General features: G+C 44.6%; 1 protein-coding gene across 1 annotated transcript in view; it reads right to left on the reverse strand.

Annotated features, from left to right (window-relative positions):
- The window catches only part of LOC136649618 (squalene synthase-like), a 37,110-nt gene that overhangs the window by 2,257 nt on the left and 22,737 nt on the right, over window positions 1-12,116 (reverse strand). The window contains exons 4-6 of the mRNA XM_066626399.1: window positions 10,065-10,193; window positions 9,089-9,280; window positions 4,504-4,680 (exon numbers count right to left, since the gene is read on the reverse strand). Coding sequence (XP_066482496.1) covers window positions 4,504-4,680; window positions 9,089-9,280; window positions 10,065-10,193 — 498 coding nt within the window. The remainder of the gene's footprint in view (window positions 1-4,503; window positions 4,681-9,088; window positions 9,281-10,064; window positions 10,194-12,116) is intronic.

The raw sequence follows: 12,116 nt of genomic DNA on the forward strand, positions 1-12,116 counted from the left end.
CTGAAACCTTAGGTTGGGGGCCTCAGCAGACTCACTCGCTATGTACCTGCTTGCCTACTTCTGGCTCCCTCTTCTCACTCACTCCGCAGCTCCCACCTCCTGGCTCCTCCAGGCTTCTCTTGTTGGCCAATCAGCATGCAGGCAGGCTACAGCTTCCTTCATGCCCAACCGTATGCATATCTACTCAGAAGTAAGCCCCACAGTAGCCAACGGGGCTTACTCCCAGGAAAGTGAGGATCAGGTTGCAGCCTGAGTCTTGCTCAGTAGCAGGAGCAAGCTCCAAGCGGACTCTTCAGCTGCTGCGTGGGATGCAAAGCAGCCGCGACCAGCCCCTTCCTTGGCTGCTCCCTTGCTTGCGCTGCCTGCCGCGGGAGGCTCAAAGCAGCCGCTTCTCCCGCACGTGGGCGCGCAGCTGCTGCCTGCCTCCTCTGATCCTGTGGCATACCTGAGGCAGCCTACAGTGGTTGAAAAACTCTGCCCTAGGGTAATGGCACACCTTAGAGGAGCTTGGCATTGAACAAGGATAAGAGATTAAAATACCACTGCAAACAAATCCAAGTCCATTGAAGGGAAAAATGTACAATAAAAGGGAGGGGAAATCATGAATCAAATGCAATAAAATCAATGAGCATTGATAAAAAGACTAATCCACATGCACAACCACATGCAACTTCTGTCAAAATGGCATTAGTTGCTAGGTGAAATAGCACAGAGCAGTGGTTCTCAAACTTTTAGCACTGGGACTCACGTTTTTGAATGGCAATCTGTCTGGGACCCACCAGAAGTGATGTTATGGCCAGAAGTGACAACATCAAGCAAATTTAAATCAGAAAGATTTTCAGCCCTACCCAATGTCCAGCTGAATTTAAGTTCTTATATTTAAACCATATCACTATCAGGACCCATCTAGCTTTACAAGTCTAAAAAAGAAAAAAAAAATATTTTGAGCTGGTAAGAAAATACCAAACCAGCTCAAGCCTCTATTTTATTCATTTTAGGAGGAAGGGCTGCCTTCTGGAGCATTTGCTGAGCTCCACTTTCATCAGATCAAGACTATTCTGGTGGTCTTGCATTCCTCTTTGCCTGATCTGACCATGAGCCAAACTATGTTTACTTACTCACGAGTTAACCAACTGTGTAGCTTAGGACACAATCCAAACCTTTAGTTCGGCCAGCCCAAGTCCCTTGGGCCTGCCTGGGAGGTTTGCAAACGTGCTGTAAAGCACGTTTGCCCTCCATGGGAGGAAGCCAGGCTGGCACTCCCAGAAGCACCGGCCTGCGGAGGCCGACGGAGGCCTCCACACTGGCTTCCTCCCAGGTCCTTGCAACAACTCGGATGAGCCAACGCAAGGGTGACAGTTAGGCGTGGGGGAGGCAGGGAGGGAGGTGTTCCTGGGTGGGGGAGAGAGAGCAATGGGCGGCCCTGGGGGTGGTTGCACGGGGAGCCAGAGGAGGGGCTGGGATCCGGCTGTTATGCCAGATCCCAAACCCCGTCCCCAGGGAGAACGGAGTGGCTTCAAGCCGCTCTGCCCTCCTCGGACTTGTGCCACCTCAGGAGGTGCCGCAAGTCCGAGGAGACCCATTGGGGCCTGCAGCCCTTACCCGGGGTAAGGGGGAACGTTTCCCCTTGCCTCTAGCTAAGCTGCTGCTGGCCACAATCCTGTGCTGGATACAGCGCAACTTAGGATTGCGCCCTTAGTTTCGCTTTCCTTAGAGCTCAGTACATTTGTCAGCTTGGAGGGAGGGACTTCCTTCTCTGATGTTTTTGGGGGGCTGCTTTCATCAAATAGGAACCATTCTGGTGTCTTTGGATTCCTCTCAGCCTTCCCTTTCCAATGGACTAAGGCAAGTTTGCCTATTTGTGAGTAAATGCACGGAAGGGCTCAGTTTCACTTTCCATAGTGCTCAATGCATTTGCCTTCTCAGCTATCAGCTTATCAACTAAAGCTTCATGACTCACCAATAATCAAGTCACAACCCACAGTTTGAGAAACCCTAGAGTAGAGAATATTGAACTTTCTAGAAAGGGTGTGTGTGTGTGAGAGAGAGAGAGAGAGAGAGAGACAGAGAGACAGAGAGAGGGAGAGATGATTGCTCTGAAAAATCAACACGGGGTCCCCCCTTGTATCTGCTGACCCCATATCCCTGGGATGCGGGTGGTGAGGGAAGTGATGTTTTTATGCCTTTAAAAGGCATTGTGAGGCCAGGGAAAGCCAATAAGGGTCTCATAATGCTTTTAAAGGCATTAAAATGTCACTTCTGGTTTTGTCAAAAAACCAGTAGTGACTTTTTCACTCTAACAGTCATTCTGAGGCTCATAGAGGCCATGGGGAGACATGTGCGGCCTCTCTGGGTTCAGAAGACCCTCGAGTGAAGGGAGTGCAGCTCCCCTCTGGAGGGTGGGGGTGTCCACCTGTATGCACAGATTCAGCTATCTGCCGGGGGGGGGGGTGTTCTGGAATGGAACACCTGCAGATACAGAGGGACATGCTTGTAGTCTGTCTTTTCTGTAGCCATCAGTCCACTTCAGAGTCATGTTACTGGCTTGGGCAATGCTCTCCTAGCAGGCACTCAGTGCCATGTAAGCATGTATACACAATTTCACAACTGGCTGCAATAGAGAATGAGAGAGAGAAAGGGGGAATGAGGATCAACAGTTGAGGGAAATAGACCTCACATACAATCTCTCTCTCTCTCTCTCTCTCTCTCTCTCTCACACACACACACACACACACACACACACACACACACACACACAATGTGTAAGGAACATAGCAGCAATGGAATAAACATCAATCTGTATCATCTACATGAATGTGCTGGCAAGTCAGGGGAGCAGTGAGCCAAGAGGGCTTTCCCAGGGGAAGGTTCACAGGGAGGATTTTCAGGGGGCACTGAGCTGCAGCTTGCCTGGCAGAAAAGAGGAAGGTACAGGTGGGAAGGAAAAAACAAGGGCAACAGGAAGAGGAGCAAAGCAGCAAGCAATCCCTTCCCAGGCATTGGATGGCATGGGGATTTCTAGGTTGGTGGTGAGATGAAACTGCTTAACAGTATGAGTGGGTCACTCTCAGGCAAACCACAATAGGCGGAAGGAGTATGTGCACTCTAGGGCTCATGACCAGCCCTTTTAGACCAGGAATTTTTGTCATAGGCCAGGCCTAAATTCTTCTGAGGCTTCCGCTTCAGTGTTGTCGAGCCTTTGTGCAAAAGTGGTTCTCAATGGCCAATTCTATTTCTCAGACTTTGGTTCTGGCCTGAGCACCAGGCCAGCCTGACACTTGACCTGGGTTAGAAACACATGTTGGGGTAATCCCAGAATAATGGGGTGCTTGTGTCTTCCTCATGACATCTAATCCAGCTAAGATGTCACAAACCCACATACTGCCAAGCCTACTTCTGCCATCACAAGGATTAGAACACTGGAGGCCAACATTCTTGAGGCATAGAATCCTTTCTTGGGCAGTAAAGTCAGGGAAGACTCCCTGCCTTAATTATGAAGCTTAGCGTTTGAGTAGGTCTTTCTGTGGGTGCAATCTTCCTTGCCTAGGTTATTTTTGTGTTGTATTTACAACAATCCTTTAAGGCAAGTATTCATAACTCCAAGTTCCATTTGATGAAGGCCAAGGCTGGCCTAAAGCCAACTCACCAATTCAAGGCAGAGGTGAGATTTGAACCAGGGAATTCCTGATTCACAGCACTTGCTTTTGGCCACTATGGCACATCGCTCTGGGATGAAAGGGATGATAGTGCCCACACACACTCTGCCACCACTCTACACACAATCAATTAGTGTGCTGTGCCAACTGACACAGAAAAGAAGGGAAACAAGCACGTCTGGAATGCAGAGGAAAACACACACACACACACACACACACAGAGGCCCCTCCAATGGCAGCCTGCTTCTTTTGTCCCATTCCGTATAACCTGCATACCCTGCTCTGAGCTCCATTTCTGGTGACTTTAGAGCCAATCAAGAGAAGGAATCCAAGAACTAGCTTTTCCAAAAGCATTACACAGGTGTACACAGGTGTACACAAGTGTAATCCATGAGGTTTTTGGATTCAGTATTATTATTATTAATTATTATTAACAGTATTTATATACCACTTTTCAACTAAAAGTTCACAAAGCGGTTTACAGAGAAAAATCAAATAACTAAATGGCTCCCTGTCCCAAAAGGGCTCACAATCTAAAAATATGCAAAGGAATACCAGCAGACAGCCACTAGAACAGACAGTGCTGGGGTGAGATGGGCCAGTTACTCTCCCCCTGCTAAAAAAAGGAGCACCCACTTGAAAAAGTGCCTCTTACCCAATTAGCAGGGGTTGGCTAATGGTACAGTAGTGGCATATGGTTCATTTATTTCCAATTCTGAAAGGTAAATGTATATCTTACGAACACAAATGGCAACATTATTCCTATACAGCATCACACACACATCATACAATAAAAGGTTTATAGAGAAACAGCCATCACAGACAGCTTGCAGGTAACCTAACTTACTTGTGGAATAGCACTGCAGGAAAAAAGGTTTGGGTTCTTCCGCTGGGACATAAACATCAATACATCAGGAACATGATGCAGAGTATTGGTAATGAGCTCATTCATACACTGAACAGCCTTGTCAGTGTTCTCTGGCTTGGCCAGATCCGACAACTTCTTGGAGTACCTGCTCCATACCTAGAAACACCAAGAGACAGGCAAGCTTGCTGAAGACAGCTCTGCACCTCAGCACCAAGGACACAGCTTTCCACATCCCAGCCACCTTCTTTCCACCAAAACAGACATGCAAAACAGTCAATCAAGAACAAACATTCAGTGGTATATTCTGTGCTGTTTTGTTTTTCTTTACTGACTCTAGAACTCTGGTTCAATTTAATCTTTTGACATGGCCAAGGAAGATCATAGTGTTGGAGGAAGCCAAGCCCAACAAGTGTCTTGAAGTACAGGCATTGGTCATTGAGGCCTCACAGATTCCTCATCGGTGTTAAGACAAAAACAATGAAAAAAGTCTGTCAATATATTTTCAAGATTTTACTTCTTAAAACAAAGGCCTAGAAACGGTGGCGTCACTAGGGTTCACTTCATCCGGTGCAGGATATCAGCGCATCACCCCCCATGCAGTGGGTGGGGCAATACCCCAGGTGGTGGGTGTGGTGATGTACCATAACTCCGCCCCCAGTGGTTTTTTGGTTGTACCTTTTGATAGAGCAAAGATAGAACACATTCTGCATGAAATTATGCATTGATTGATATATAATATGATGGTATTATTCCTCCAAACTGTGATTTTAGTCACTAGTGGTCTCTCTCTCTCTCTCTCTCTCTCTCTCTCTCTCTCTCTCACACACACACACACACACACACACACCCTGGTATCAACTTACTAATACCTTATTGCAGCAGCTCTCAAACTTTTAGCACTGGGACCCACTTTTTAGAATGACAATCTGTCCAGAAGTGATGTCATGGTGGAAGTGACATCATCAGGCAAATTAAAATAAATAAGTATAAATAATTAAAGTAAAACAATTAAATAAGCAGAAGCCAGCCCTGTTCCATCAAGTGAATTTCCTCTGTAGCCTGCCTGCAATAACAACCCCCCTCCAAAACCAGTAAGGTTTTCAGCCCTACCCAGTGCCCAATTTAAGAACTTCTGTTTAAACCAGAATGAGGCAAGGCCATGAAAGCCATAAGCCATTATGCCATGCTCATAAACACAAACACATATAGTTCATATGTTTAGCAGTTTAACAGAGAAAATGTTCAAATGCTTACTTATGTTAATGAACCAAATGTTAATGCTATGTTTATGGGTGTTTATAGCTAAATTGGTTTATATGTTTAGGAAATAGGGAAAATGTTCATATGTTTAGTATTTCACAAACAAATTTGCAAAAATCCATTTTGCTCTGAAGCTTCAAGCAGACTGTAAATCAGTAAAGGAATGTTTCCTAGCACACTGTCAAGGACTAGATAATGGTTCAGGCTTCAAAGCACTGTTTGTGTAAGAAGCTGGAATTTCCATCTGTCAAGCTTAATTGCAAGAATGATAAATGAGACTAGACTGGACAGATGAAAACACATGGAAAAAGAACATTTTTGGATTCTTAAGCCTATTATTCTATTAGTTCACTTTAAACCAAAATACAGTTTGGTAAACACTGGGAAGGGCTGTTTACACCAAAGCTTCATGTTAAAGGAGTTATTTAGAAAGTATTATATAAAGAACACAAAGTTAGTATGCTTGCATGTCAATAGTTCTCTAATGCCTTAATAATTATAGAGATTTTTTTTTAAAATGTAATCAACATATATAAAGGTACAGTAGCATAAATACACAGAATAAGTGGAAACCATTAAATTAGGAAAAGCAAATGTCTGGCAAAAGTTAATTAACAAAGAGGACTCTTATCTCAAGCAAAACATTCCATCTCTAAAGACTCAAAGTGACAGATTTACAACTCAAAGAAAGACAGATAAGGAGTAGGCAAGAGGCAGGATGCTCCTGCCACAATTAATTGGGAAAACATAACTCTTGGCACCAAAAGGCATACAACTAAGGGTTATATACAGGTTAGAGGCACTTTAATGAGAAAGAAGGCCTTGGCAAAGACAGTAAATCTGTTGCTAATTAAAATAGTGTTTTCCAAGATACAGACATCAGCAGAAACAGCTGGACAGGAACAAGATAATATGAGAAAGCCCCTAATTAGCAAATATTCCTGAGAACCTCTGTCAGAGCTAAAAGCTGACAGGAAGGGCTGCATCACAATAACAAGTCACATAAAGGGAATTGCACATGGAATAGAGGAAAGACCAAAGAAACAGAGGTTAGTAGAAAGCCCACAGTGATTGATGAAACCAGACAGAAGGAATTTGGAGTAACTATCAAGGACAGAGATAAACAAAGCACACCAGTTCTGTAATAAATGAGTAAAGAGTGCCATCTAGTGGTTGTTGGAAACAATGTTTTCTATGTAAATTTTTGCCTTTTTTGGAATCTGTAACTTAAAACCAACCAATCAAATGTTTGTAAATTTATCTGTGACCAATCCTGAGAAAGCCTCCATCTCTGATGTCACATATCAGCCAATGAAATGTAAGACTCCTCAAACAAAGGAGCCAGAATCCAATATAAGGGAGAGGCACACACTGAAAATTGCTTTTCTCTGAGAGTTCTCACATAGCTCGCATTGCTCTCTTCATTTTGGACAGGAGTCCCTGAGAAGCCTGTTGCTGGCAACAAAATAAAGCTTGCAGACGATCACCACTCTTGCTTACTGACTTTGCTTTTGAACTTTGCTTTGACCTTGCAACAGGGCCAGTGGGGGATGTGAGCCCTTCCACCAGCAGATGGTGTGCCTTGTCAATTGAAAAAAACCTAATGGTGTGCCTTGACAATTTTAATAATGGTGTGCCTTGCTGACACGAAAAAGGTTGAAAATTGCTGCCCTAGAGCAGGGGTGCTCAAAGTTTTTGGCAGGAGGGCCACATCATCTCTCTGATACTGTGTAGGGGGCCAGAAAAAAAAAAAAGAATTAATTTACATTTCAAATTTGAATAAATTTACATAAATGAATATATTAGAGGCGGAAAATGAAAAAATGAATTCAAACCAGTTATGATCCCATTCACACACAAAAAGGGTTGGAGGGGGAGATCTTCCAGCCAGTTTATGATCCCATTCACACACGTAAAGGGGTGGGGGTAGATCTTCCAGCCAGTTCATAAGTGATCTTCTAGTCAGTTTATGATCCCATTCACACACACAAATGGGGGGGGGGGAATCTTCCAGATTTTCACACACATACACCCACCCGCTTGCCTGCCCTCTCACCCTCCTTCCCTTCCTCCTTCACTTGGGCGGTATGTGCTCCTGCCTGGCTGCCCACCCGCCTGCCCACTTGGCTGCCTGCCCACCCAACTGCGTTCCCTCCCTCCCTCGCTCACTCGCTAGGGCAGCCTGTGCTGCTGGCTGGCCACCCACCCACCTGCCTGCTTGCCTTGCTGCCTGCCTGCCCACCTAACCACCCTCCCTCACTTGCTAGGGCAGCATGTGCTGCTGCCTGGTCAGCCAGCCAGACCTCCCTCCCTCCCGATCTCTAGAGGGCATGTGCTGCTGCCCACCCTCCCTTCCCTCTCTTTCGCTCTCGGGCAGGCGTGATCTCTCTCTCTCCTGTGCTCTCCCGTTTCCCAGTCTTCCCCCTCTGGCTCCACAAGCATCCTGCCCTTGGGCCAGGCAGGGAAAGATGGTCCCAGCACGCGTGCAGGGCCTTATATAGTGGGAAGTAACGCAAGACCTGCAAGTCTTGCTGGGCTTGTCTTTTCTTCGCTACCACTGAGCTCAGCGCCAGCAAGGGAAAGCAAGACGCGGAGCTTGGGCATTGGGCCAACACAGGCTGGGGTGAGAGCCGAGTGCCCATTGGAGATGGGGCAACCCCTTGGGGGCCAGATGGGGACCCCTTGCAGGCCACAAGTAGCCAGAGGGCCAGGATTCGAGCAGCCCTGCCCTAGAGGCTGTTTCCTGTTTTATAAATGCCAAGGGGTGTGGTTATAATGATGATAGGGCAGCAGTGCTCCCCCCCCCAGTAGTAGCTTGTTTAACCCTTGATATACAAAGCCTAATCTGCCCTGTCAGTTTTGCGAACCACTAAAATTGGGTCACGACCCACTGGTAAGTTCTGGATCCACAGTTTGACAACTGTTGCTCTAACTCATTCTCAAATAAACGTGGACTATCTCAGTTTACAGTCACAGAGGGGAAGTTTACAGGACATAGCACATCTCCAGCAGGGTTGCAAAGCAAACCAGGGCACTCAGGGCATTGCAGACCCTCCACTGCATGTTGCAAGAGCCCTCCATTTCCAGGCATCATTCTGGTTCCTTGTCCAAGCAAAAGTAGACATTTGTTCCATTATCTGGCTGCCACTGCTTTAAAGACAGAGCAGATCCACTCAAGGAATTCTACTCCAAAAGAAAACCACCATATGTCGCTTGACAGAAGCCACTGATTTTCACTATCCAGTCACAGCTACTTATAAAGAATCTGGCTTACTTCCATCCACCACCCATTTTTGTCTTTTACCTCTTTAGGCCAAAATTCTCTCCCCTCCAGTTGGTCCTCCAGATAGTCCCGAATGATGCTAGTTTTCTGCAGAAAGATGCCCATGGTGTTGAAGAGTTCTGTCTCTTGGTCAGTCATCAGATCTTCCAAACCTGAGGCTGAGTTTATCCTACTTAAGCCGATTCCCACCAGACCAGAAACGTAGTGACAGTACTAGAGAAACACAGGAGGTTCACACTGTAGTAGGAACAGCTTCACAATTCGCCTATCCCTAAGGAGAGGCTTCTTTCACACAAAACTGACTAAGAGTTATGATGAGGTGCGTGGTCTTCCAGAAAGAGGACTCTGTCTGTGCTTGTCCACCCAACAAGGTGGTCAAAATACAGTGGGCCCTAAACATAGGAGTTTGGTTCCAGACTTCCCCCTGTGGAAAAGGAATTCTGTGGATACAAAAGGAATTCCTGAAGCTTGTACAATAACTTGAAGCCTCCAGAGGCCTCTCCTGGGTTGTGCCAAGCTGGTGACCCACTCTATTGGTTTCCGCAGGCCTCAGAATGGCCTGCAAAAGCCTCTAGAAGCAACTTCTAGTTTTTGGAAGGAAACTGGAAGTTTTCTCCAGAAAAACCATTTGGAAGCCCATGGAGTCCAATAAAGTGGGTCACCACCCTGGCACAACCCAGGAGAGGCCTCCAGAGATTCCAGGTAAGTAACTGCATGGAGCCTTCTGAGGCATCCATGTGGCACTTGTATCTTTGGATGGTTAAGTCTGCAGATATGGGACCTTTGGATGCAGATGGTCCGCTGTATAGAAAAGCGAAATTAAAATAATTTACATATATGGGCACTGTTCCAAAATAGGATATTTCCCACTAAGTATTTGCACAGCAGAAACCCTAACCTCAGGATAATCATCCTAGCCAATTTACTAAATTCACACATTGCAGAGTTTAACCTTCCAGTCAGCGTGCAAAGTCTTGGCAGATCTCAGCAGACTCACTCTGTCCCAGTCTTTCAGAGAATCCACCTTCTTCCCCAGAAACTCAGCCATCCCATGGCCCATCTTGTGGCAAATGTCAGCGATCACATCCTGATAGACCTTTTCCAGTTTCCTGAACTCCCCTGAAATCTAAGGCAGAAATTTCAACCAATAAGAGAAGTAGGTAGACAGAGAACAGCAAACATGAACAAGACAATTCACAAGATTTGGTCTAACCCTGACAACACCAATAAGTGTCCCGGAATTATAATATCTTAAGGATCTGCTTCTAATGCAGTTTGTAAGAATGCATTTGAAGACACCCATTTTTGAGAGGAGGAGGAGCCAACAGTGGATGAACAGACATGTCTCCAGGGGCTCCTGAGAGACAGTCTGTTTTCCCCAAAAAAACTGCAGGTCTGAAGAGGATTTGAAAATCTTTATCAGGAGAGATTTTGAAAGCCTGACCGGTGGGGGGGGGGGGGAGGGGGGCTTTCTTCTCAGAAACCTAATCATCAGGGACAGTATTGGGGGAGGTGCAGTGTCTGCAATCAAGCTGCTGGCTCCATGCTAAGATACCATATGGAAGAAAAAGCATGAAGCATAAAGTTTAAGTTGGAGATTTAAGATAAGTATGTGTTATATAAGTATAATATATTGTCCCCAGCTTTGATTGACTGATTTGGCTAAAAGCCCTGGATACACCGAAGGTGTTAATGAGAAACTTTTTAAGGATGTTAAAAGTGCTCTTTATCTTTGTAGTGGAATAAATCGGTCGTGGATTATAATTATAAATATAATTTGGTGTGTGGGCTAAAATCCAGAATTACTTGTGGACAAAATTTTTATTAGACTTGAAAGAGTTTTGTCTCCTTGAGACTTTTTCATTCGTTTCGTTTTTCTCCATTAATCACAGTTACCTGTAAGAAAAATTCAAAAAATGCCTGACTGAAAAAACATGTGGTGGAAATAAGGAGAATAATATGCTGTGGACATCTTGTGGATTAGAGAGAAATTCCAAGATGGAACCTGTTCCAGATATTTGGACTCAAATGATCCTCAAAAATTTGGAAAAATTGCTCACAATGAGAAGACAGCAGTTGAGTTGGTCCTTGCAGATTCAAGCCAGTTTAAAGACTCTCTCTCAACAGATAGATATGTGCAAGGAGCAATTGGAAGATGTGAAGAAAACAAAAGATAAACAGAAGGAGAACGCGGAAAAGATGATGGTAAGGAATGAAATCATCATCAGAAGAGTGGATATAGAAATTAGAAGACTGGAAAATCAACAGGATCTAGTGGGGACGCTGATGGAGATTGAAATAGAGAAGATGGACAGAGTAACATGGGTGCACAAAATACAAAATTTGTTGGAACAAGAAGAAAACATATCCCAGTTAATTGGAAGAATGAACATACCTTATACAAGAAAGTGTGGACTTATTTGATTCTGTTATGGAGGTAAATTATTAAATATTTAAATATTAAATATTACAGGAGAAAAAATGGAAAGAAAGAAAGAAAAAGAAACCTGAGGGTTAACCTGAGGGTTAAAGAAAATTGGAGGATTTTATTTAGTTAATAACTGGTTTAAATTTAATTAAAAAATAAATATATACGAAATTGATACATATGAATTTGAATGAATTAGAAAAAATAGCTGGAAATGTTAGCGTGTGGATGAATTGTTTTATAGGTGGTTATTATGTTAAAGAAAAAAATGTAATCAGATTGGAGAATTAGATTGGAGAATGGTAAAGAACATATTATAAGAGATTGTTGGTTTTATTATAATTTTGAAATTAGATTATTATTATTTGATGTTAATGAGTTAATAGATCTCACAAAGGCTTTCGACCTGGTCAGCAGAGACGGCCTCTTCAAGATTCTCCCCAAGATTGGATGTCCACCCAGGCTCCTCAGCATCATCAGATCTTTCCACAAGGACATGAAGGGCACTGTTGTCTTCGATGGCTCCACATCAGACCCTTTTGACATCCGAAGCGGAGTGAAGCAGGGCTGTGTTCTTGCACCAACCTTGTTTGGGATTTTCTTCGCTGTCCTGCTGAAGCA

Source organism: Tiliqua scincoides, chromosome 1 (genome assembly GCF_035046505.1).
Source record: "Tiliqua scincoides isolate rTilSci1 chromosome 1, rTilSci1.hap2, whole genome shotgun sequence".
Taxonomy (NCBI): domain Eukaryota; kingdom Metazoa; phylum Chordata; class Lepidosauria; order Squamata; family Scincidae; genus Tiliqua; species Tiliqua scincoides.